This window comes from Ixodes scapularis, unplaced genomic scaffold (genome assembly GCF_016920785.2).
Source record: "Ixodes scapularis isolate PalLabHiFi unplaced genomic scaffold, ASM1692078v2 PGA_scaffold4__175_contigs__length_147842914, whole genome shotgun sequence".
Classification (NCBI taxonomy): Eukaryota; Metazoa; Arthropoda; class Arachnida; order Ixodida; family Ixodidae; genus Ixodes; species Ixodes scapularis.
Genome location: NW_024609879.1, coordinates 86,456,355 through 86,484,132, shown reverse-complemented (window position 1 = coordinate 86,484,132; position 27,778 = coordinate 86,456,355). Strand labels below are relative to the sequence as shown.

Sequence of the window (27,778 nt, the reverse complement as noted above, 5' to 3'; positions counted from 1 at the left end):
TGCCCGGTCCAGCGCCAAAAAGATCAAGCCAGCATGAAGGCGGCATACGAACATCGTGTGCATCTCCGAAAAACCCTTCCACGTAATATGCAAAAGCCCCCAGCTTACCCCGTGCAGACTGCGAACAAAAAGCAATCGGCGGCTCAACACAAGACGGAGCTGAGTTCCTCAAACTCATATCAACCACCATCCTTAAACAAGTACCATCTAGAGGCACAAGCGCAACTGAAAGCATCACTCCGCAACGCGCAAAAACCGACAGAACCGCAAACCCGTAAGGGAATGTTACCTGCAACGGCCACCTGGGGGCACGCCTCTGCGGGCTTCTCAACGACTCCACGTTCACCGTCATCCCAGACTGAAGACTTACCACAACAACGGTCACTTCTGCACCCTGCCGACCTAACAACATCTCAACCAAAGTCTGACATAGTCTCCCAAGAACCGAAGACCACACGAGCAAACCTCACAGAACCAGCACCATCGCCGCCATCGATAGGTGCTCCTGCTCCATCACTTACTCCCTCTCCCTGCAAGCGTTCACCTGCACTCACTTCGCTTACTCCCCCCGTCTATGATTCTCCTAACTACCAACGACACATGGAGCATGAACTCATAATGTTAAAAGAACGACTAACCCCATGTGAAGAACAAATCGCCCAACTCACAGAACGCATAGCCAACATCGAAACACTAGTGTCCAACATATTAGGCACAGTAAACCCTCTCGTATCCCGCATTGAAGAACTAACAAAGGCAGTAGCATCCCTCGAAAAAGCTGTCGGTATGCTCTCTGCATCACCCATACCCATGGAAGCAACATCCCAATCTCTTAAAAGACCCCTTTCTCCTGAATCCACTGAACACCCCTGTTCCCTTCAAAGGGCACACCCTCCTGCCCCCTCCTCAGTCACGACCTCATAATGGTAGAAAATTCCCAGTTCCAAGTCATCCAGTGGAACTGCCGGAACATCAAAACAAACCGCACTCCCCTTCATCAATGGCTCCTTACCCTAGATTCTCTTCCCCATATTCTACTACTCCAGGAGACACGCTATGCAGTTAACATACCAGGATGCCGAGCTTTGCATGGCCATCCAAACGAGGCCCCTTTAGTTTCCACATTCATAAGACGGGATATCCAGTATGAACCACTGATCATCCCTACATCTCTCAGACAAAATGTAGTGGCATATGCTTACTATCCCTTCCCTAAACACAGACCTATATGCTTCCTCAACCTATATAATCCCCCCACAGAGCACCGCCTATTCAAATCACTTTTCGACTTTGCTGCAGAGTTGACACCTAATTACGAGGTACTCCTGGGCGGTGATTTTAATGCCCCAAATGTCAGCTGGGGTTACCTATCCACACTTCGCCCAGGGCGACTTCTGCAATCGTACATTTCACAGCGCCAGTTCACTGTCTTAAATACTCCCGACATGCCAACCCGACAAGGCACACGCCAGCAACACTGTACCACCCCAGATCTCACACTATACCACGGCAGAAACTCGAGTGTCTGGGTTCATACTCAAGAGAGACTTCTAAGTGACCACTTCATTCTCTCAATATCACTCAGCATCTCTAGCCGCTCACGGAAAATATCAGTCAAAAATACAAACTGGGATAAATTTCGCAGCATCCTTGTTTCACCCGGGCAGCAATCAGGCTCTTACGAGACCTGGATATGCGCCATCAAACAAGCCCGAACACAAGCCACAAAAATAGAAAACACCACAGCCCTGGCGATACGGCCAGACCCGCATCTAGTGCGCCTCTGGAGACGTCGTAAGCGTATCTTAAGATGCATAGCCAGCAACCCCACAATCAACAACTCCGAGAACGTTTACAACACCTAGATGCAGACATTACTACACATTGCAGCACTCTCTACATCTCGAACTGGAACAGAGTATGTGATCAGATAAACGGTACCCTCCACCAAAAGACCGCATGGCATCTCCTCCGTTCACTTCTAGGGCCTCAGCCACCTCCCGCTCCCACGCTAGACAAACACTTAGCTTTACAAGGTAGCACAGACCTTATCCAAGCCTTACAGAACCTATACATCCCTCCAGCATTGACCTCAAACTACCCCTCCTACTCGGGCCCTGAAAACCCGACTTTAGACAGCCCTTTCACACTAGCAGACTTAGACTTGGCCCTAGCAAAAAACTCACGAAAATCAGCCCCAGGAGAAGATACCATCACGTACTGCCTCCTCCGTAACCTTCCAGAAGCGAATAAAAAACAGCTCCTGACCTACATAAATGAACATTGGTCGGAGGGTACATACCCAAAGGAATGGAAATCTTCTACTATTATCATGATCCCCAAACCTGAAAAACCCCCATCACTTAATAACCTCCGTCCCATTTCCTTAACCTCTTGCGTGGGCAAGACGATGGAGCGGATGGTCCTCGATCGTTTTCAAGAACATCTTGAAGCCACTGCATTCCTGCCACACACCCAAATCGGCTTTCGTTCCCATGTTTCCACTCAAGACCTATTCCTTTTAGTCCAGCACACATTCCTCTCCCCATCTTCCTGTCAGGTGCATGCGCTCGTCACAGTAGGCGTTCGCAAAGCATTTGACAACATAAGTCATGATCACATACTCGCTTCAGTTCGAGAAACAGAATGCGGACAAAATTTGTATACCTACATCCAAAACTTCCTTAAGGACCGCACTGCATGCTTTCGTATAGGGGGCGAGTTGTCCCAACCACTCTCACTCACACGAGGTACACCTCAAGGGGCTGTCCTCTCCCCTACTCTTTTCAATCTGGGTATGGCCCAGCTAGCTCGCTGCCTGCAGCAGATACCCCACCTTTCCCACATATTTTATGCTGATGACCTCACCCTCTGGTGCACTCACGGATCACCAGGGGAAGTTGAATCTACTCTTCAGAAAGGTCTAGACACCATAACTGCGTTCCTAACCCAAGCAGGGCTGAAACCGGCCCCAGAAAAATCGGAATTACTCCTGCTGTCTCAAACTCAGTATCAGCGCTCTGTAAACCATCTCATTTCTCTCTATTTAGACCATCAGACCATCCCGCGAGTATCCTTATGCAAGGTCCTCGGCATCCATCTCCACGATCGATCAAATCAGGCTAACATCACTCCGGCGATAAACACGTGCCACTCGGTAACACATCTTGTCCGCAGAGTCGTGCAAAGACGTGCGGGCCTCAATGAAAAACAAGCGAGTCAATTGGTTCATGCATTGGCTCTTAGTAAAATTCTTTATTCGGTTCCATATTTCACGCTCACACGACAGCAACTTAATAAACTCAGCTCTGCATTAAGCACTCTGTACAAGGCCTCCCTTAACCTTCCAATCCATACCTCAACGCAAAGACTCTACGAGACCGGCCTATTCCTTCCCCTCTCCTCACTCCTACACCTCCATCGTGACCGACAGCTAGCCCGCCTCTCGGGGTCACATCAAGGGCGCTGGATCCTAGAACAAGCTGGACTCTCACCAATTGATTTTTACTTGCACTTACCCGCTTCGCCATTGCCCTCTAATCTGCGTTTCGCTCTTCTGCCCCGCCGCATGGCTCCGGGCCTGGACGACGGTCGCAGAGATGCTCAGGCCTTGCATCATAATCCACCATTTCAGACACAGACGGTAGCCTATACCGACGCTTCCATCTTGGACACCGGCACGGCTGCGTACGCAATCTACATACCTAAACATTCCTTACCTATTCTTCACACGTGCGGTCCATACAGCGACCCCCCGTCAATCACCACGTTAGAACTTGTCCCCATTATCCATGCCATCATATCATTCTCCCAATTGCCGCGCACGTCCGCTTACACTGTCTACTCTGATTCTATGGCTGCTATACGCTCCTTGCAACAGAGACAAATTCCTGCCGATCTTCGAGAGGACCTTGAAATGGCCCTACACTCTCTCTCCTCATCCTCGGTCACGATTCGATGGGTCCCTGGTCATGCAGGGATAGCAGGTAATGAGCTGGTACATCAGCTCGCCCGCGAATTTCACAGCCGGGCACCTGCAATCCCCTGGCTAAGCCCCCCGACCAATGACGAGGCAGCAGAGTACAAAAAGACACTCAAGTTACATTACAAACAGATCCGTATATCTCATGAACTTCTACCTCGACCACATCCACAGCTTAGTGTCGCGCAGACCCACATTCTCCGTAAAATCCAGACAAACACCCTCTCACACCTGCTCGCCTTTACCTCTTCCGCTATCGATCAGACCCTTCCTGTCCCAACTGCCCAGCTCCCTATGCCAATCAAGAACATTGTCTCCTTCATTGCCCGGTCGCCTACACCACCTCATTTCTTCCTAACCCCCCACCACCCTCCTGGAGTGCATGGTTGGCGTCGCCGCAACTGGAAGATCAGCTCGCCCTGGTACTTCAGGCGGAGGATATCTTGGGTACTTAATCTGTGCTCTAATTAAAGTGATTTTCTCTCTCTCTCTTCTGCGCTTTGGACACTCTACTCTGCAAACATTTCTACATCAGTACCTGGAATTGTGAAAATATTGACCTTACACCAAACCACGTTGAAGCAAATGACACTTTCACTGTTTTCTAAAGCCCCAGATGACGTTACTGCGGTCTACACTGATGGGTCAACAAGCGATTTGACATCTACAGCAGCCTTTATAATTCCGTAATTAAATATAGAAAACAGCATCTTACTTTCACACAATACAAGCTCAACTAACACAGAACCTTTTGCTATTTTGCAAGCAGTTGTCTACTTTACTCAAAAAACAAATATTACCAGTTGTACTCTCTGCACGGATTCAATCAGCGCTCCGAACATGATAAAACACGTATCACCGAGAAGTTCATATACTGCCATTAATATTTGTTTCCAGCTTTCGAGAGCTATTGAAACTGGACATAAAATTAATTTTCAACGAATCCCTGAACACTGCGGCATTCAAGGAAATGAAGCGGCCGATCTGGCAGCCAAGACAGCAATTACTTTCACGAAAGGGTGCACATTAGACCTGCTCAGAAGGACATCAAGTCAAAGATCCCAGGCTACTTGTTTTAGAGACGCTCCTCGGAACTCCCATCTCGTACGGATTGTCCCTAACTTAAAATTTTGGATGCCAAGACACATTTCAAGAGCTTCTGAAGCATGGGTCTAGGACTTTTCGGTGTAGGACGTTTCGGTGTAGGACGTTTCGGTGCGGACTTTTCGCTGCACGGACGTTTCGGTGCACGGACATTTCGGTGCAAGAGAAATCAAAATCACGAGATTTTTTAGTTTTTTTCTGTAAACTAATAAACACTCTTTTAGCTAGAAATTATTTTTTTTTTGCAATTTATAGTTTTTTAGACTTGGTTATTCATTTACGGCAACTTACTGATATACCACCTAAGCGACTTTGTTAGGCACAGTACCATCCTGCGTGAGAATTGGAGACGTTGGACGTTATGGTTCGTTTGTCGGTGTCTCTTTTCCAACGTACGCACTAGTCGCATCACACGCCTCGAGTAATTTTCAATAATCTCAAGCTTCTCGCTGTTGAGATTTTCCTACACACATTACCAATAATAAAGCCCACACCTTAACAAAAGGCGCCGAGAATGCCTGTATCGGCTCAACGCTTAAACACTGCGTGATGCGTCTAGTTACGTTTTTATTTTATTTATTTATTTATTTATTTACATACCCTCAAGGCCCTGGGGGCGTTACAGAGGGGAGTGAGTGAAAAAACAACAACAAACAGTAATAGAAGACATGGAATAGGTCACGGGTCACTTTCGCAAAAATAATTAGTAACAGCACTTTTAAACACATCTAACGAGGGTAATAATATTAATGACGCCGGAAGGTGGTTCCACTCTGGTGATGTCCTAGGAATGAAAGATTCGTGATAGGCTGAGGTTCGAGAATGAGGAATGCCGACTTTGTACTGATGATCAATGCGTGGAGAAACGTAAGGTGGGACGAGGAAGAGCTTTTCTTTAAGAATGGGGTTAGAATTATATATTTTATAGAAAAGACATAGACGAGAACACTTACGGCGCAAAGAAAGCAGTGGCAAGGAGAGAAGAGATTTCATGGATGATACACTAGCTGTACGGTTATAATTGTTAAGTATGAAACGAGCGCCGCGGTTCTGAACTGACTCGAGATGAGAAGTGAGCGTCGTCTGACCAGGATCCCAGATTGAAGCTGCATACTTTAATTTTGAGCGAACCAAAGATTTGAATAATATTAGTTTGAGAGAAACTGGTGCTAGAGAAAAGTTACGTTTTAGGTAGCCTAACATAGAATTGGCATTAGCAATGATGTGGTTAATATGAATATGCCAGGAGAGGTTAGAAGTAATATGCACACCGAGGTATTTATATGAGGTCACACATTCTAAAGAAACGTTATCAAAATGATAGATAAAAGGCGTAGTGTTACGGCGAGACACTTTCATTGTTTTACATTTTTTAGTATTAAGTGTCATGGACCACAGCTTGCACCAATCAAGAACAGCATTTAAGTCGTTTTGAAGAAGGAGAGAGTCAGAATCATTAGTAATCTTACGATAAATAACGCAGTCATCCGCGAATAAACTAAGCGATGATGAGACACACAACGGCAAGTCATTGATGTATATGAGGAATAACAAAGGACCGAGAACGGAGCCTTGAGGTACGCCAGAAGTAACAGAAGACACTGAAGAATTAGAGTTATTTACATGAACAAACTGCGAACGATTTGTAAGAAAACACTCAATCCAAGTTAGTATCTGAGGGTCGAGGTTGAGTTTGCTAAGCTTGAAGAGTAGTAGTTGGTGAGAAACTTTATCAAATGCTTTGCTGAAATCAAGAAAAATACAGTCAACCTGGGATCCATGATCAAGTAATGAAAATAAATCATTAGTAAAGACGAGAAGTTGTGTTTCGCAAGAAAGAAATTTACGAAAGCCATGCTGTGAGGACGAGAAAAAAGAGTTGGATTCGAGATATTTAACAAGATGTGAATAAATAATATGCTCTAACATTTTACAAGGAGTACTGGTTATGGAAATGGGTCTATAATTGTCGGGGCAGTGTTTGTCGCCTGATTTATGAAGTGGAACCACCTTGCCAGTTTTCCAATCTTCAGGAAGGACACCAGTAAGAATGGATTGCTCAAAAATCTTGGTAAGAAAAATTGCACTGTAAATTTTAGTATGCTTTAGAAACTTAGTGTTAATATTATCAATACCACATGATAAAGACACTTTGAGGTTGTCAATCAGCTTAACAATGCCATCAAAATCAAACACAAGCGGGTCCATTGGAAAGAAATCATGATTAGGGTAAGTAACAATAGAACCGTTTACATCTCTAGAAAACGATTGAACAAACACCTCATTAAGGATTTTCGCAGAGTCATCGTCAGACATAACAATGCCATCAGAGTCATAAAGCAAAATAGCCTTGTCTTTCTTGCCATTAATAACACTCCAAAACATTTTGACACTAGTTGATAACAGACGGGGCAAGGTTTGGCTGAAGAAAGTTTGTTTGGCGTCCTTAATTGCATTTTGTATAGATTTTCTGCGTTGTGGTAAACCGTCCAGCCCTCAACAGTGTCTGCACGCTTAGCAGTGCGGAACAGGCGTTTCTTTTTATTTGAAAGTCTTTTCAAGGCATTATTAAACCATGGGGACGTGGAGCTATTAGTAAGAAAGCGACGTGGGACGAAAGAATTGATAAGGGAATTGACTTTATTTTTGAACATTGTCCAATTAACCTCGACAGAGCGTTCGGAAAAATTGGATAGGAAGAAGTCAAGAAATTGCGCTAACTCGCGGTTTATACCCTCAAAATCAGCTTTGCCATAATCAAGAAAAGAGTTATTCTTCGCTTTTGCAAAGGCAGATACAGGAGCGCTTAGGTGAAAGTGAAGTAAACAGTGATCGCTGATGGCAGGTAGATACGTAAGAGAAGATGCAAGATCAGGCGCGGTAGAAAGAATAAGGTCCAGCACGTTCTGAGAAGTTGCCGTAACACGAGTCGGCCTAGTAACTATCTGCGTTAACGAAAAATCGGAGCAGAGACTTAAAAACTCGGAACACGCAGCAGAATTTGAAGATATGGTAGGATATAGACCAGACCAGTCAATGCCGGGGAGATTAAAATCGCCCAAAAGAAACAAAGGCAAGGCAGGAAACCTTGTACGAATTGTATTCAGAGCATCGTGTAAATCTATAAAAAAGTTTGCTGTGGCATTGGGAGGACGGTAGCACGCGCACAAAATAACCTGTTTATGGCTAAAACGCAAGCGCACGCCAATAAACTCAAGAGATGTAACAATGTTGATAAGACAAGACTCAATGCAATCATTTACCGCGATTATGACACCACCACCACGCCTAGATAGCCTATCGCATCGATAAAAAGAGAAACGCTTGTCGCAACAAAAAATTTCGCTGTCGCGTACAACACTAGATAGCCAAGTTTCAGTGAGTACAACAATGTCGGCGAGTGAAGAATCGATGGCTGAAGACAAGTCATCCCGATTGCGAAGAACACTTCGAATGTTGGTGAAAAGCACTGAAAGATAAGGACTAGGATTGTTCCGTATCAGGTTATGTTATTGTGATGACGTTGACAAATCAACCACAGGGTCAGCATTAACACGAATGGAACTCGTGCTCGGCGTGATAAAATCGCGGACCTCACAAACGGCATCGCTGGCCGCGCAGTAAGAAAAACATTTGTCATCAAAAAACACTTTGTTATAGCGTAGACTAAAAGACTGTGTGTGAGCCTTAGCAAATTCGAGCAGCTTTCTTCTAGCAAGACGAGTGGCAGGGGAAAAATCCTCTGCGACGGAAGTGGCACTACCGCGCAGTTTGCCTCTGGAGGAAAAAACATGGTCTTTCGTTTTGAATAATGAGAATTTCACTAAAATTGGCCGACATTTACTGGGGTTAAAAACACGACCGAGCCTATGTGCACGGATGATACCCTCAGGGGGAACGATGATCTTCATTTCGTTTGCAATGATGTCACGCACTTTGCTTTCAGATACAGCCCAGGTCTCAGAGTTTGAGTCGGGAACACCGTAAAATATTAGATTATCTCTTCGAGACCTGTCCTCAAATTCATCAAGACGTGTTCGCAGACTGGCGTTCTCGCGTGACAGGAAGGTTACAGTTTCTTTTACATCTGTCAACTCACGCTCCAAAATGTCTAAACTGGCTATCTTTGCTTCCACAGTACTAAGCCTCCCTTGAATATCGGTTACCATTAATTCAATTGACTCTTGCCCAGTCTTGATAGCTTGAATATCCCCCATGATTCGGTTCTGTCCAGCTTCAAAATTTGCCTGACGAGCGTTTAAGCCTCTCAGTAAAACAAGCATCTCACTCATCTCTTTTGTCTGAACTTCTTTCTTATCTGGGCCAGGATTAAGTTCAATATCACCAGACAGGAGAAGCTTCAGACCCGAAATACATTCGCAAGAACATAAAAAGAGCACTTGTGGGCATGGGAACACCAGCAGACAGAGGTTGTTGGACTTTTTACAATGCAAAGAGGGAAACGGACCTACCTGTACGAAGAAAAAGCAGAAAGCGTTAGCTGACTGCATGACTGGCTGTTCCACATGCCCACTGAAGGGCCGAGGGGCGTGCCGGCAGTTTAAATCCAGTGACGATGTCAATGTCGATGCCGTTGGACTGCTGTGCTGAGGCGACGCGACGATTGGGAGTGCAGCAGAAACCCAAGATTGCCGGGAGGAGTAGATGTCTGGTTCTGGCAGCACGGAAACTTGCCGCAAGCGCGCTCCCTCCAAGGCATACCACGGGCTTGATAGGGCCGGACAGCCGCGAAACATCGCCGTGAACTGTACGAAGAAAAAGCAGAAAGCGTTAGCTGACTGCATGACTGGCTGTTCCACATGCCCACTGAAGGGCCCAGGGGCGTGCCGGCAGTTTAAATCCAGTGACGATGTCAATGTCGATGCCGTTGGACTGCTGTGCTGAGGCGACGCGACGATTGGGAGTGCAGCAGAAACCCAAGGTTGCGGGGAGGAGTAGATGTCTGGTTCTGGCAGCACGGAAACTTGCGGCAAGCGCGCTCCCTCCAAGGCATACCACGGGCTTGATAGGGCCGGACAGCCGCGAAACATCGCCGTGAACTGTACGAAGAAAAAGCAGAAAGCGTTAGCTGACTGCATGACTGGCTGTTCCACTTGCCCACTCTTTAAAAGGAGATACCGGTAAATTAAACGTAACATCCAACGTACCCCGTCCTCCCGCAGGATGCTGCTGCACCTAACAAACTCACTTAGGTCGTATATGAGTCAGTGACCGTAAATGGATGACCCAGCCTGCAAATTTATGAAATGCAAAAAAAAAAAAAAAAAAAGCTTCTGTTTAAAATAGTGCTTCTTACCTTCAGATAAAAAAAAGAAAAAAAAACCCTCTCGAGATATTGAATTGAGTGTCCATTCATCGAAATGTCCGTGCACCAAAAAGTCCGTGTACCAAAATATCCGCGCACCGAAAAGTCCCACACCGAAAAGTCCGTGCCCTGAAATGTCCGTGTACCGAAAAGTCCGTGCACCGAAAAAAACACACCGAAACACCCTACATCGAAACGTCCTACACCAAAACGTCCGAATCCCGCCGCCGTCGCTGTGCTGCGGCCTATTTTTGGAAGGGACAGGACACCGCTTTGGAAACTGTCGGCCCGAGAACCAGGTAGTGTGAGTACCTCCTCAAACTGGAGATGGGTGCTTAGTCCGGTCGACGGTGCCTCCCACCACCGATGGGCGGACGTATTGTGACGTCGGGTTTCTTGGAAACTGTACACATGTAAATGATTATTTTATTGTATTTATACGTACATATTCTTTTTTTGTCAAGTTTATATGCTGCTTATAATTTCAATCAATGGGCTTTAGTAGTCGGCGTTGCTCCTGCATCTGCTAAAAAATCCACTTTGAGCGTTTTATTGTAATAAATATTTATTCTCTCTCTCTCTATCGAAAAGGCGTAGAAGAAAAAGAAGCGAAAATATACAGAGTGTCACACACACACACACACAAAAATAATAATTTACAGGGTTTTTTTTTAACCGAAAAAATAAACTAGGCATCGCCGAACGCTCATTCTCCGCCCACAGGTAACGCTATAGAGGTCACAACCAGATGCCAAAGTTTCAGCCCGAACGCACACCTCATTCAAAAGTTATAAGTGATTTTCTGAAAATTTCTATGGAAAAATGGGGCCCATTTTTGCCCGTATTCGGTTTCTGGCGCAATAGAGCCCCATGTGTTCGAAAACTCCGTCGGCCGCCATTTTCCCCTTGAAATTTCCAGAAAATCATTTATAACTTTTGAATAAGGTATCGAATCTGGCTGAAACTTTGTCACCTGGTTGTTACCTTTAGCGCTACCTTTAGGAGGAGATTGAGCGTTCGGCGATGCTTAGTTTATTTTTGCGGTAAAAAGAAAAACAAAAACCTGTATTTTGTTGTGACACCCTGTAGATTGAGTTGTGAGTCAGCGCTGTGTGAGTCTTTTGTCTATTGTGATTGTGTCACTATGTGTGATAGTTTTTGTGGCCTGTGGTGACTTGTGTTGGTGTGTTCTTTATAGTTGCGCTGTTATTTTGAGACTGGAACTCACCACGCCTTCCGTTTCTTAAACTCTCGTTGGCTATGGCCATTTTGTTGGCTTCAGCTAGGTACAGGCATATTATTCATTCTTTTTTTTTTGGTCGGTTTGGGTCGAAGTGCAGTCGTGTCGTCGGAAGAATCGCCCCAGGCGGCAGAGGGAGACAACCACGACCCACGACGCCTGACCAGGAATTGGGGAAGGTGTCGTGGGAATGTCGCTCTCAGGAGCGCCTCGAGCGGGCGTCTGCCTAATTGGGGAGCCGGGACAACGGGACGCACTGGCTCCCATGGGTGGCTGCCGGATGTGGTTTCTGGAGTCGTAAATTTTGCCGAACATGTCGGCTTTGCGTTCAATGCGCGAGAGGGCCGGATTCGTGGGAGCAGCAATCTTCACGGCGCTTCCTTGTGATGCGTCTACCAGAAAGAAAAGAGCGTGGGAATTTGGGCGATTGGTTCGGACGTTTGGGAGAGGGAACTTGACTCCGACGGTCAAAAGGCGGGGCAAGGATGAGGAGGGGCTTTTTGAAACGGATCGAACTGGGTTTCGGTTGGGTTCCTGGTTCGGGTATTGGAGGACGGTCACTGCCGGGTGGCGACGTCTGGTTGCGCGCAGCACTGTGAACGTACAATGTTAAATAAATCTATCTAAGTTAAAGTCTAATACCACCTGACTGAACTTCACTTTGCAACGTGTTCGCCATCAGGCCTCTTGTTGCAAGTAGCCGAACGGCATCTATATCAACGACCCTTTTTGTGACTGCTTCGAACTCGTGTCTTCGAAGTTGTGACGAATAAAAGCTCTAAAAAAAGACGAGGACTAGTAAAAGAAGACACACACACCAAGAGCACGCTTGCAACATAAGTTTAAGAAGAATTCATCAAACAGGATAAAAAAAAAACAAAAAAAAAAACGAATACCTGTCTTATCAACAAAAAAAATTACACCATCTTCCCGAGGGGAACCATGGGGTGATGAGGAGCATCGCGGATCGTTATTAACGGTGTTAACACACGGCTTCCCGTTCTCGAAGGTCGGGTTGCGCCGCTCCTTCGCACGTTTACGTTGAACTTCACGGTCCCGAACCTCAGGTTCTGCTGCTCGACGTTCACGAACCAACGCGGCTTCCCGTTCTCGAAGGTCGGGTTGCGCCGCTCCTTCGCACGTTTACGTTGAACTTCACGGTCCCGAACCTCAGGTTCTGCTGCTCGACGTTCACGAACCAACGCGGCTTCCCGTTCTCGAAGGTCGGGTTCCGCCGCTCCTTTGCACGTTTACGTTGAACTTCACGGTCCCGAACCTCAGGTTCTGCTGCTCGACGTTCTCGAACCGCCGCTGCTTCACGTTGTCGTAGTTCAGCATCCGCCGCTCGACGTTGACGAATGGACGCCGCTTCTCGTTGCCGTAGTTCAGGGTCTGCCGGTCGCTTCAAGTGTTTGCGCTCAGCGTCGCGTGCCCTTCGCTGCACAGCTTTGTCTTCAGTGGACGTAGCGTTGCTGTTAGTTTGTGGGGTGGTGCTGACGCTTGCTTGCACCAACCCACTAACAGACGGGACTGTTGCTTCCATCACACTTCATCTGAGGAACGGAGTGAAGTGGAGTCAACAGCGGGTGAACTGAACGCGCGCAGCGCGCTACCGCTGCTTATATTCACACTTGGAGAGGAGACTAGAGGAGGAGAGTTGCGCATGCGCGCGCGGTGTGAGTAGAAGCGAACGCACGCGAAGTGCACGCAGCTGGTAGAGAGAGAGAGAGAGCGGAGAGAGTAACGCGCAGCTGTTGGAGAGAGGGAAGGAGGAGAGTTGCGCATGCGTAGTGTAAGTGCGGACTACGACGCCGCGGGACATAGACTTGAGCAAGAGATACTCCGCATCTAAAACACCCGTGTCATGTACGAAAATCGTCCTACTAGTATACATTTATTATTACTAGCTTGACCTATCAAAGGACCCTAAAAAAACCACAGGGTTTCTAATATTATCCCTAAGACGACTTGGAGGCGAAAGCCATAGCGCCGATGTAAGGGCGATAGCGAACCTCCTACGACAGTGGTCTCTCTGACGACGCACTTTTGGCGCCATTTCATTAAAACCTTTTGTGCCGGCCACGTGTTTTCGCTCAAAGACTTTGAAGTTAGACTGAACGATGAGACATATGAGGCTTTCTCCTTAGTATGCCATTTCCGAATCGATGGGGCGATAACGCACGTATAGTGACCGCACTTTTTTTTATAAAATACGCTTCTGAAATTTCCTTTGTCATTTTGTTTTGGTTCCGGCTCTAGATAATTGTGTCCTGAAACTTGGGGAGAGAATCACATCTATTGCAATGTACCGCAAGATTACCCGCGGGCGACGACCTCATTGCCAGTGCGTGCCAAAGTATTTTATAAAGTGCAGTCACGAAATCTGCGTTTGCGCCCCATCGATTGCACTCTACGATTTGGAGATGGCATATTTACAGTCATTTAATAGGCCAAGCTAGTAAGAATAAACGTAGATTGGTAGGACAATGTGCTTACATGACATAGGTGCTTTGTTGATAAGGCGTATATGTTTCTTTTTGGTTTGCTCAATTCAGACTAAGCTTTAGTTGCAAGTGCTCTCTTGGCCTGTTTCTTCTTCTATTGGTCGTTGTGTTTTTTAGCGCTTTTAATTGTTACAATGTATCACCAACTAGCCCAAGTGAATACCCTTATATTGCCTTCGAATGCCTGTCCACTGAGACGTCCGCGTTGCGTACATCTGCTTTTTTTTTTTTTTTTTTTTGGGGGGGGGGGGGGGAGAAGCATGTGAATTGTTCTTTCCAAACGCTTTCTAACCTTCAAGGTTTTGGAGAAATCTACTGTTGACCAAGCAAACGAATTGTAAGGAAGGTCGCGAGATGTTAGCCCCATGACGGCGCCCAAATTTTCAGAGGGAACTGAATCGGGTGAAAAGCGTCATAATCGTCCTTCAAGAAAAAAAAAAGAAAAAAAAAAGACGCTTACGCCACGCGGGTAGGAAACGTTCGTGCGAAATCGTACAAACCTTTTGGAGGGAGTGTCCCTGATTTCACTGACCACAAATAGATGGCGCTACGTGTCGGTTGAACTCTTGGCTGGGTATGACCTTTTTTCAGAACCGCCCGATTAACCAAAACCAAAGAAAGTCATATTAGCATCATCATCATCATCATCACCTACACCACCACCACCATCACCACCATCATCGTCGTGGTTATCATCATCAGCAGCAGTACCACTACTACCATTCTCATCGTCATCATCCGCAGCAGTACCACTACTACCATCACCATCGTCATCATCATCATCATCATCATCATCGGTCACGGCCTTTCCTGTCATGCCAGGCCAACTAATGGCATATGTCAGAAATGAGAGCGAATGTTCGTTAGGCGCTGCCGTTCAGATGGCCCACTTTTCCTACCTGGAAAGCCTATGACACATTCTGTGCTTACCAGTTTTTGTCCGCATGATAAAGCTTGTATAATATTCTTGTAAATAAAACGTTTCAACAATGAAGCGCGCGACCGCGCCCGCGCCTTCGCGACGAGGACTTTACTTCTGTGCGTTCTGGAGACCGACCCTTGATACCTTAGTCCGCAAAGCACTTGTCTCATAATCTCAAGGTGATGAGGTCAAATCCTGCCGATGGTCGAATTCTCCTAAAGTCGCTATGGGTGTAAAGATTTTCGCTGACATTTTTCCTTTCAAGCCGCCTGTAAAGCCAGCCACACGTTCCGGTAAAACGTTACAGAACTCCACAGAAATCGGCCGAAAAACACATTTTATGTTAATAAAGTTTTGAATAGACTTGCAAAATATGAAACGGAACATTTTCGATTTTTAAAGCTCGTTCACATATACAGCGAAGCGCCCAGTCATTGCTGGAAATGTTGCTGATCCTAGAGCGGTTGCAGCGCTGACTTAGCGGTGTGCCGGTACACAAAGGTGATCCAGCATAAACCACTGCCCATTATATTCAACACGACGCCGAAATGTTCAAGACATCACTGGTGGATGCAGCGATGTCTTGAACATCTCACTGCAACTGCGATGTTTCTATGTAGTGTTGACTAGCGCTGGAGATAGCGCATCATTGCATGTACAAACCGGTGTTTAACTTTCCGCGTTATTTTTATATATAATTCAGCTGCCGAGAAGGCCGGCACTGTGATGATCCTCAGCACGCTCACCACCGCGTCTCTGGAGGACGTGCGGAAAGCGGCTCCCCACGCCGTCCTCTGGTACCAGCTCTACATAATCCGGGACCGGGAGCTGAGCAGGAGACTCGTCAAAAGGGCCGAGCGGGCCGGCTACAGCGCCATCGTCCTCACTGTGGATTCGCCCACCTTGGGCCGAAAGTTCTCCGACGTCCGGGGGCGTTTCCGCTTGCCCAGCCACCTCAAGTACGTAACTTTGTAACCATGCTTCGACTCTTCTGAAGTCTGGTTCACACACACTGCCACTGTGCCACCTAATGGCCAAAGTCGCAGTTTCACTTTCGAAGAACTAATGGCAGTCATAAAACCGTAATTCTTGGGACATCGTCAATTTTGCAACTCAATAACAGATAAAAATTGGTTCTTCGATCACTTCATAATTTTTTTCTTGGTTCGTTCTACTCTCTCTCTCTCTCTCGATGGTATAAGCATAAGAAATGACCAGTATAAAGAAGCGTCCGATAAACACCTTGATTAACGTTCAACCACCTAAAGGCTTTAGAGCCAAATTTGTACCAAGAAATTGATTAGACCACACTGTGAAATAACGGCTTACACAGCCGTTGCATCTTGTTTGTGTGCCGTGTTGTACTGACGTCTCGAACGTCCATGCTACATATATCCTCTGCTTGATGGTATCTACAACCTCTTTCATCGTCAGCTTCAAGAAGGCCGGCATCAGTTTACAACATACTAGGGTCACTAACAAATGCCATCCACTGAGTTGACAGTAGTGATCAAAGTCGCCAGACTGAATTGCGAAACGTGTCTATGGTAATGTCCAAGAACGAATTACTAACCAATAAGCGTGAGCACAACGGGACGCACCCCTCATTTATTGAGTTGTCAAGAGCTGTACCGCCCTAACAAACCCGGAGCGTCTTCTTTTCCCCGAAGCACCGAACGAAAGCCAATTGCTGCGCTCTGGTGATATTTCGAGATGCGGAAGTATCTGTGTGAGCTGGCGTAAGAAGCATAACCTGAACTCTGAAACAGGGAGAAATCAAACAACGAAAAAGACGACGCAAACTCTAAATGAAATGTGAGCTTGGGTAGTCTTGTCCTTAATTTAATTTGTCTGTGTCTCAGGGTTTCTTTCATGCTAATAATATGTTAAGATGTAAAAAAAAAAGGTCTGGGCTGTAGCGTTTTACCATAACTCATTGCCCCAGCGACGACAGTTTTTTTTAGATCCAAACGTAATATCAGCTTCGTTATTTGTCATGTTCCCCCATTGACTACAGCTTTTGGCAGCTTTTGCGGCAGAGTAGACTACTTAGATTTACACAAGGCATTCGACTACATTAATCATAAAGTGCTCATGCGAAAACTTAAAATTCATGGTACTGGAGGGCATGCTGCTCCTCTTATAAAATTGTGTTTAGAAAATCGGCAGCAATTTGTTAATAACCACAACCACTCCTCTGATATTGTTAACCCAATTAAATCTGGAGTACCATAAGGCACCGTACTGGGCTGTTACTCTTTCGCATACATCTTAACGACATTTTCAACATTGCATAGCAAGTAACTCGATGTACGCAGAGGACACCAGCCTTTTTTTCTGCTAAAACTTGTAATTAGCGTTCGAATGTAGCGAATGATACCATAAAACACCTCAAAATATGGGCTAGTGCAAATATGCTTATATTAAATTAAAACTTCTTTCTTTTTTTTTTAGCTTTAAAAGTGGGAATGTGTAACTTCTAAGTGATATTTATTTAGACTCCTCGCTTATTGAAAGAGGACATTTAAAACTTTGGGGGTTATTTTCACGACGAACGTGACTTGGACTGGATATGCTGACTATATCATTTCCATGCTTGCGTGTATCAGCGGCATATTACAAATACCTCGTGATGTCCTTCCAGCTGGAATTAAGTTGCTTTTATATAACTCATTATTCGCCTCCCATCTGAACTACTCAAATGCAGTCTGGGTTGTACGACAACAAAAGGTTAATCTTTAAAACCATTCTTACTGAAGAAAAGATCTGTAAGAAATCATACTAACAAACTTTTTGAGACGCTTTCATCTCCACAAGTGAAACCTACGTGTTTGTTACACCAATTAATCGTCTACCGTTTACACCAGACTCCACTGCAGAGATAAAAAGCCAGTCTTTACTCTTCATTTCCCCGGAGAACACACATTTCACTGTCATCTTAAGCGTGAAAGGAGAATCAGGACGTCAATTGTGTTGCGTGTGCTCGCGCACACCCGAGGTTGCTGGCTCGTTGAAAGATAGTGTGCCACTTGCTATGGACACTGAAACGTTTGGTTCAGCATCCCTTTTAAGGGGAAGGAGGGGAAGAATTTGTAGTTTTTTATGGAAACAAAAGTGTTTGTTTCCCCTTACTTCGCTGTTTTCTGCAACTTCGTGCAGGTTGGCCAACTTTAATGCGAAGGAGCAGGCCACTCTGACTCTCTGCGGTTCGGACCTGCATGTGTTCGGTAACTCGCTCCTCGACCCGTCCCTGACTTGGACCGACGTTCAATGGCTAAAGAACATAACCCACCTTCCGATCATTCTCAAGGGAATCCTAACCGGCAAGTCATTATTTTCGGTAATTATTAACGTGAGGCGTTCTCTAGCTAAGTGTTCGGCATTTCGTGAAACCCAGATAAAAGCGCGGTCGTGAGGCACGACATTGATTTGTTGACGTTTTTGGAGAGGAGGAGGGGGTTGCTCGACGCTGATTGGTTAACAGAGAGGTCATTTGACCAGAGGGGTAGGCGAAGAGGAGTGAGATAGGTTAGCAGGAGCTCGACCACCTGTGCTCTCTGATGGAGAGGAGCTCGAGAGTATGCGGTTGGCAAGTTCGTCTGCTTCTTGCACAGAGGGTATCGGTGACGTCAGAACGCCGAGCCCTGATTGGCTGATCGCGACCCCCTATCTGAGCGTCGTCTGCTCGCAACGTCCGTCTGCGTCTGTCTTGCGTTACTGTCTTACTCCAGGGATTATTTTCGTCATTCTTGTCCAGCTCGCTTGCACCTTTGCATTTAATTGCATTATAACAATAATTGCTTCTTGGTGTCAACGAGTGTATGACATAACTTCCGCGATACGTTCGACGCCGCTCGGGTAGCTCGATTGATCTTGCTCGGATTCTCTTCCACAGATTAACACAGGTTTTCAAACTTTTGCCATTTGGGTTTACGTTACACATAGATACCCCAATACGCTAAGTGACAACAGCCTTTTAGTTGAGCGAGAAAGTTGTGACAACAAGCAGCGATCGAGCACTTTTGGGCTATGATGTGCTCACAGCACCGATCGCACAGCCGCATTTGTTTATTTACAGTCACTACATCGGCTGTCATCTGTCTTTGGCTGATTATCTTTGAACAACTCATTAAACGCGAGGTACTTTTCACGAAACTCGTGCAACTAAACGTTTTAACATAGCGATGAACATGACTTCCGAAAGTCGCAGGAAAGGTAAGACAGACGCAGACGACGTTGCGAGCAGACGACGTTGCAAAGGAGCAGACGACGCTCAGATAGGGGGTCGCGATCAGCGAATCAGGGCTCGGCGTTCCGACGTCACCGCTACCCCCCGCGCAAGAAGCAGACGGACTTGCCCTCCCCATATAAGGCTCTGGTAGATCGTCAGGTATAACAATCTGATTCGAGGTAGTATCGCTTCATTCTAGGAACAACTATCAAACGTACACATGGTACGCTTTCAACTATCAGATGAAGAGCGTCTGGGAACTCAGCGTATCGGTAAACGTTTGTGATCCTATAACAAAACCACGTATGCAACACAATTGAACCAATAGACCCTTTTCGAAAGAGTGCCCTCTATTGGCAGCTGTGGCGCCCCTGCAAAATAGCGAACGAAAACCGCCATGTCCCGGCACACTTATGCGTTTAGAGAGATTAGAAAGCAAAAACGCACCTATAGAAAAGGTGATGAGCGTAGTGACGTTGCGCTTTCGACGCTGTTCGTTTGGCTCGTCGGCCCCTAACTTTGGCCGGGCGACGATGTTCGCTATCTCATAGAATGACTTGCACCTTCACGATGTCAGTCGTTCTGCCATTGTGCTGTAGTTTCGCCCTTCTAATAATCGTCAGGTGACTTTCGAAAAGGGCGTCTATTGCCTAGCAATTTGCCATACATTTTATTCCCGAGGAGATACCACCCTCGTTGTGCCTGAATCGAACGCCTCCTTGCTAGCAAGGCCAGAGGACTAAATTTTCATCGTCCCCAAAAGAGGAAAACACGGGGTTTAGATTGAAGTCGAGATCTGCATCATCATTCGTCTGAGATTCGTACACCCATCGAATGAACAGGAATCTCGGTCGAGCGCTGAAGCGGAACTCGAGTTAAATTCGTGTCCCGCGTTCGCCTCCTTAGCACTCAGCTCAGCAAACTAAATCAGCACAACGGCATTCTCATCTAGAAAGTGCTGCTGGAACACGTCTTTGTTCTGTCCGTATTTGTACTGCTGGTGAAGTAACAACTGTGAAATGCAGCGAACGACTGCGCATTTAGCGTACCTCCAAGTTAACGTGTACCTTGGGATAGCTGTATCGTCTGTTATACTTCGTTTCAGTTTAAGTACAGCCGCATGCGACGCTACAAGCTAGTCAAACTAACGAAACAGCGTGAAAAGTGCAAGTCACTAGGCCTTCCCTCTACATGATTGGTTCAGCGATGCTGGCGCGCTGAACACGATGCTGGTGCACGTTTGACGCTGTCCGATTGGGCGCATCAGCTTGTAGAGTCGGCTGCGTCTGGACTTAAGGTGAAACAAAGTTTAGTGAAGCCGCCATATTGCCTCTCACTTGACGCTTTGGGTGTATGCGGAGCAATGCGTATGAAGTGTTTTGGCTAATAAATCCTAGCAGGAGCTCACACCACTTGTTCCCATGCCAATGATTTTGATAAAGAAGACACAACATCTTGCATTGTATCTTAAAGGCCGTGGAAAGTTTCATTATTATCAGGTGTGATAAACACAGTCTTCTTGAAACTGCGTTTGCTACAAGGCGGCGTATGAGTGCGAATAAAAAGGGAAATATAAACAGGAAGTGATGATCGAGACGCAGCATAAAAAAACGATGTGAATAAAAAAAGTGAGCAAGGGGAGATGAGGTACAGGATGTGGTCAAAGTTAAATTGCCACCAGCTCGTCTGTTTGCATATTTTACTAGTTCCGAGCCCGGAAAACATAACCCCTCATTTGACATTGTGCACTACCTTCGTAAAAGCTGCGTATGTTTTGAACTTATGACACACTACCGTCGGGTGGTTTGTTTTTGTTTATCTCGCTGGGTGCGTTTCATAATTTATCTGATAAAGTTCATTTCAGCCGAGGACGCTGTCCTTGCTGTGCGCAGTGGTATTCCTGCTATCATTGTCTCCAATCATGGTGGCAGACAACTTGACGGAGTAGCGTCAACGGTAAGTGTATTCCAACCCTCATCACGTTGCAGATATTTTTTTAAAAGACAAAAAGAATAATGCAAAATCTCACAATAATATAGGAGCTCTTATTAGAGTGGAGTTTGAGCAACAGATCTGGTGAAACCATAGCACTAGCAGGAGCTTGTGAGGCAAAAAAAATGTCTCTAGGGCCTCCTGGAATTCTTTTTCTGATACTCCTTATTCTTGCAAACTATTTATATAAGCGAGAACTGTTTTAATAATGTACGGTGTAGGTATATTCGGTGAGAGAGTGTACACAGGGTGATGGCGCCCATGATATTGGTCGCAGCTGTCTGTTACACATATTAACTGTAAAGCTTTTACAGATATCAGTTTACCACGAATACACTAATGTAAAAAAAAGAAAAATTCTGTCAGTGCTTTTCATGGTTTCAGTCTTAGGTAACTCTTGGCAACAAGCAAGACAAGACTGAGCTTTTAGTCCCCTCCACGGTAACTTGAGTGCAGAGTCATGTTTTCCGGCACTTATAATTGACACGAAATAGTGTTTTTAATTACAATTAAACGTGGTTGTGTTTTCTGCAGATAGAAATTCTGCCGAAGATTATGCGTGCTGTCCATGGACACATCGATGTGTACTTGGATGGCGGTGTCCGTCAGGGTACAGACGTCGTAAAGGCACTAGCTCTCGGAGCAAAGATGGTCTTTGTTGGTCGTCCCGCCCTCTGGGGGCTGGCGTACAAGGTGGGCACACATGTCTTCTTGTCGACTTCACCAAACGCTATGAGCGAGAGCCGGCTTTGGTGGTTTATCCAGTTGAAAGAGTGTTCCAATATATTAACAGAAGCTCGCGCCTGTAAACCTCGCTTACAATTAACATGTTCTTAGTTTAATGTCAGGGTCAAGCCTATTCTCGGGAACGTCTGTAAGCACGAGGTTTTTTGCATAACGCGGATGAATGAACTCCTTGTCACATCAGCCCTTAGTTCTGTTAAATGATAGATGAGCATCACAACGGCTTCTTCGGAGTCACGAGCGATGCACGATGTTTCTTTATGTTTTACAGAAAACAAACTTCAATACATTATTGTTGAGTATTGTTTCCCCGGGAATCTCTCGCTAAAACAAAAACGATCGGGTAATCGGATCGATCAATCGGTAAATCTTGGGCAAATTTGCGCCAAACTATCAAGGTCTCATCCAACACGAGCATTCGCTATTCGACCTAAAGAAATGCACATGTGTTAATGATGATATAAAATTACTTTCCCCAAAAAAACGTATGTTTTTTTTTCTGCAACATTGCATTTTTTTGCCTTATATCATATTCTGGCTAAATTTGAATACTTGTTGCAAGGGCATCTATGCTCCAAAGAACGATAAAGTAACTATTATTAAATCGACTTCCAGTATAGTGTCGACATTTTTCTTAGAACACAGGTACTTGATGCTTCATATCTAATCATTTTTGTTCAGATGCGCTGCTTCCCAACCGCCACTAACACAAACAACTATAATGCCTCGTGTTTTGAGCGTTGTTAAAAAAAAAATGACCAGAATACTCGTTTTAGGTACTTTTTGATGCCACATCCCTGGCGGAAAACTATCATTTGTTACAAAACTACTCAAACATTGTGGACACACCCTTTAAATAATGCAATCACTGTTTATTTTATAATATATATTTAAAATTGTATTAGTAATACTAAGCCTTTTAACTGTAAGGTTTCTTTTTTTTTTACTATAAAGGTAGTATCAAATAAATAAATAACTATTTAATAAGGATATAATTGGAAAGGTGAGTTTAAATTGCCAAGAAGCCATACTATTTGTTTTGGCCAAATTTGTGATGATCTTTTTGGGCCTCTAAGGCTTAGCGTGCAATGGCCCTAAACTTTGTTTCAGCTTAAGTCCAGAGGCAGCCGCCACTACTCGGTAAGGGTAACAATCAAGGAGCGCCAAAAGCGCAAGTCACTACGTGTATAGAAATTACAGAGAAGATGCAAGCGAGCTGGTGAACTCGGGTTTCACAACGTTGAAGGGTCACTAGGTGTTTTTGGTTATGATTTCTTCAGCAACGGTAGAGAATGTTGGGAAACATGACGAGCACCATGATGGTGCGCATTTGACGCTGATTTATCCCATCAGCTTGTGTTTTTATGTGTGTGAGTTTTTTTAATTGGTAATCAAGTGCGAATATAATCTATTTTTAACGTAAGCACTGTTCTTATGGTGGTGCTGCCCTTTTGAGGACATATGCGAGCATATAGTTTACGAAAGGAAATTAGTGTTTCATATTGATCATACCACTACCGTTCTGCATGCTTTGGTGCAGTCTTTTTCGGGTGTTTGCGCCCAACTGTCCGAGATTCGACGCACTGCAGTAGCGCGAATGCAAAGTAAACAAACACCGATAAGTGGCGAAAAACGCTAAAAAGCAGGAGCTCGACGTGCATGACGTTTTCCTTTTGTTTTTGTGTTTTTTGAAATTTGTAGATATTCGTATTGAATTGTCGAACTGGAAGCTTGATATCGTTTCTCAGACAATCTATGAATGAATTAATGAACCGCTGTGGTTTTTTTTACAGGGTCAGCAAGGCGTGGAGGATATGCTGCGAATGTTCAGGGAAGAGATTGACAGAGCAATGGCGCTGATGGGTGGGTGATTTGCCTCTTCGCAACCGTATTAGCAAGTCGAACGCGTTGTCACCTATGCGAAAAAATGATTGTAGCAAGGTTCTTTAGGGTTAAATATAGACAAGATGCACGCGTCCTTCGTTTTTCTTGAAACATGTATTTACAAAAGAAACCAAGAGTTCATATACTAATACTAAAAGAAAAAAAGAAAACATAGTTAAATAAATGAAAGAAAGGGGACCGCAACAGACATCATGTCTTGGAACAACCTTGCGCAACAGCAGGTCTCGTGTCTGGAGCTGTCGTTGTCGGGCCACGGTTGTGGCTGGCAGGCAGGAGTGGGAGCGGTTGGCTTCCGTCGATGACCCAAGAGTCACCGTACCAAGAGCTCTCGCAGTAGGAAACCGGGCAGCGCAGATTTCTATGCCCTGCCCTTGCTAGGACAAGGCTGCTGGTCAGACAACAGGAGCGAGCAGCTGATCGCCCTGGGTCGCTAAACTCGTCAAACAGAAATTTGGGGCCGAAGTTCGCAAAGCGTGCTGATTGGACTCTCGCGACGGGGGCGTCACGCGGGACGAGATGTCAATTATCCAAACTCACTCGGTGCTCAAATTCCAGCGGGAGTCTGAAACACCAAGTCGCAGCGAGCTTCATCGGAACGCGCGCGAGGAACACCGTGAGGCCAGCCGATTGAACGGCTGCACTGATGACGTCGCGCCTTCGTGTTCCTACATCCCTACGTCACGTTAAAGTAAAAGGATGCGTAGATTGTACCTAGGCGGGCTTTAAGTGCTCTTAACTTTTTCGCCGCAAGATCATCGTTTGTCAAAGTTATCGGTGGCGACAAAGGGACGTTTCACAACTTTCAGAAGGAGGTATTTGAGGCAAAAATCTTCGCTTCGAAATCGAAGCGAAGATTGAACTTTGTGATGTGGAGCCGTGAGCGGTGTACGCGTTTTTTTAACACAACCGCCACTGTGAACAACGCCTCCTGGCCTGGGTCACCCACAGGCGGTGTGTGTAGAGACGTCGGTAATTTCTGAGAGATGAAGGGGTGACGGGGGATGGTGAAAAAAACCCGGGAAAGGAAAAACAAAAAGTATGACCAACAGACAAACTTACAAATAAAATAGGAGTCAGGAAGGGCCGTAAAAATTGTTCAGGAGAGGCAAAGAGAGAGGGGGTGGGGTGATGGTAGTGAAGAAAGAAGATATCCCCTCTCGCGATTTTTTTATTATAACTCTAAAATGCTATGGCTCGGGGCTGGGGCAATGCGCCCCCCCCCCCCCCCCTTTTACAGCTTTATGCCCTTTGCCTCCTCTTTTGACGCCACTGGAAAGGGGGGGGGGGCGCAGCGCCCCCCTCCCCGCCTTCCTGTTTTGACGACCCTGCATGGAGGCGTTCCAACTGAGCGAGGACGAGGAACTGCACAGCGCGCAATTTTCGAAATAATGGTTCCAGAGATTCTGGAGTTAAAACGGTTCGAGTTCCATGAGCTCACGAGCGGCCATCACAGACTTTCAAGCGAGAGGCTCGTGCACGAGAGCCTTCCTACACCGTGGGCTCGTGCTAGGGCTCGTAGTGTGCAGGTGCGTTCAGTGACGTCGTTTTATAGTTCCTACCTTTGACGCCAGGTTCAGAATTATCGATTCTGAACGGCAAATTCGATAGTGCGTGTTCGAATCGACGGTGACAAGTCTGAATGTATACGATGGAAGCTTGGTGTCCTCGCATTCTCGAAACATCACCGTCAATATTGATAACCTGATGTTACTCTTGTTTCCGTTGATGAACGCAGAATAGACCGATCTCACCAAGCGTTCGGCGCATGCGTGACGCCGGCATAACTTTAGTTCACAGGAGGCAGGCAGCAGTGCACAAGACGGCTCGTGCCGCCTCATGCTCCACACGCGCAGAGCTCTAGCGAGCTTGTCGCACGTGCAGAAAGACTGAAACTCCCTCGATGTATTGCGGCAGTGGTGGCGTAGTCAAACTGGCAGGTGAGATCGGTCTATTAATCCCAGTTCCGCTAATCTTCGAAAGTCTACTATAAATGATTTTATCCCGCCGGAGGCGAAAACCGCCCGAAAGTGGACAACACCACATGGCTGATTGTGACCTAGCCACGTCGGGCTACACTTCGATAAGGCCGAGGCAAATAAAAGGAGTGGCAGGGATGCTTTTTACTAAATTCTGCTTTATCGGCAGAAATAAGAACCATATCCGACCACAAACTTCGACGGTGTTGATTTTAGAATGCAATAACCAAAGCCTCCATCATGCTTTCTAGAGACCATCAATCATGTCAGTCGCAGCAGGTAATCTTTGTCGTGACGTCACACGCATGAACCAAGGTCACACCGTGACCACGGTCGTCTCCGCACGCTCTCTCTCGTGCTGCTCTTGTTCGGCGCCTTGGGAGGGGTAGGAATTTTTCGCCCCTTCAATGAAAAGCGTCCCGAAGATACACGGATCTGCGGGTTTGTGGTAAAAGAAAACTTTGCTGCAGCCTTTCGGCTGCTCCCCACACTGTGTCATAACACAAAAAAATATTTGTGTTTGACGAGTTTAGCGACCCTGGCCGATGACGTTTTTCGGACCCAGCACGTTATCCTGGCCAGTCCCTCGCACGCAATCTGTGCACGCACTCAACTCTTCTCTTCTTCATCGCCTTCCCTTGTCCCTCCTAGCCGATCCATGGGTTGACAAACCCTTCCTCTTTTGCACACTAAGTTACATCATCACAGTGATAAATAGGTTTTGTTTTGGGGGCGTGCCCTCCATGTGCGAAACATCGTACTATCGCAGTGCTGTGGCACGTAATTGAAGACTGCACTACTCAAGTAAACAATAATATGATATCAACTGCTATAGTCACTGGCGATGTGAGAACGGCAGGGAGGAGCTCCGTTGTCCCTCTTCCGGCGCGAGCTTCCTACCTTTGACCATAGCCTCCTCTATACTTACAAAGCCTGGCAGTTCGACGACGGAGCCGTGGAGTGCCAGGTCGCAGATTTGGAGCTCGAGGATCTGGTAGGACTAGAGCATTAAGAGCCATTTTTCGGGGAAGCTGGACGTCAGCGCACAGCTTTTACAGCGGCGAGGACCCAAAACACACTCGTTTGCTCGTGAGAAGGGTGTTTCAGCGTCTCGTCGCAGTGGGGCACCAGTCACGTGGCTCTCCTCTCGTCCGTTGTCTGTCGCTCCGCCTTTTCCGTTTCGGCGGCCACTTCTCGTGGCGATCTGCCAGGCCATGTGTGCCAGACTTTTTCAGTATATAGGAGGCTATGCTCGTGCATATCGAACGCGCTCGTGCAGCCAAAGCACAGTGGAAGGCATAACGCGCGCTTTAAAGGCTGGGCGTTGGAGAGACACGCTTTGCCGATCTAATTTTCTCAGCGACTACACAAGGTCGTTCTCCACTATGATGTTATAAAGTTATCGTTCTCCACCCTGCTCATTGTATTCGACGTAATGTGGACGTCTTATAATATGACCTAGGGTATTGTGGAAAGAGTTTGCACGTCTAAAATGTTCTGGTGAACTCAATCTTTTTGTACTCGCGTAACGTATGAAAGTCGACACTCGCGGAAATAACCAAATAACCTAGAATCCCAGTTTTGATCGTCACTGTAGGGTATCCAAAGTTGTCTTTTAAGTAAAGCATTTTTTTTTTGTCAAAGAGTGCAACCTGTTTTTTGTGCGTTGACAGGAACATGCATATTTTAAGAGGGAAGTGTTTCCGCTTTATTTTTGTCAATAAGCCTTCTACGCTGAAGCTTTAAACTAACCGTGGCGCCCTTTTTTTTTGGGATAGCACAATTCTTACCCCGTTTTGCTTTGCACTGCTTGGGGCGACATCTCTTTGAGCAGCACAAGTTCAGCTCACTG

At 46.1% G+C, this 27,778-nt stretch overlaps 1 protein-coding gene across 1 annotated transcript in view; it reads left to right on the top strand.

Moving 5' to 3' along the window:
* Positions 1–27,778, top strand: part of LOC115326625 (peroxisomal (S)-2-hydroxy-acid oxidase GLO3) — a gene marked incomplete in the record, with an annotated part of 48,920 nt that overhangs the window by 19,613 nt on the left and 1,529 nt on the right. Inside the window, 5 exon segments of the mRNA XM_042293176.1 lie at positions 15,782–16,037; positions 18,238–18,401; positions 21,174–21,265; positions 21,836–21,994; positions 23,839–23,908. Coding sequence (XP_042149110.1) covers positions 15,782–16,037; positions 18,238–18,401; positions 21,174–21,265; positions 21,836–21,994; positions 23,839–23,908 — 741 coding nt within the window.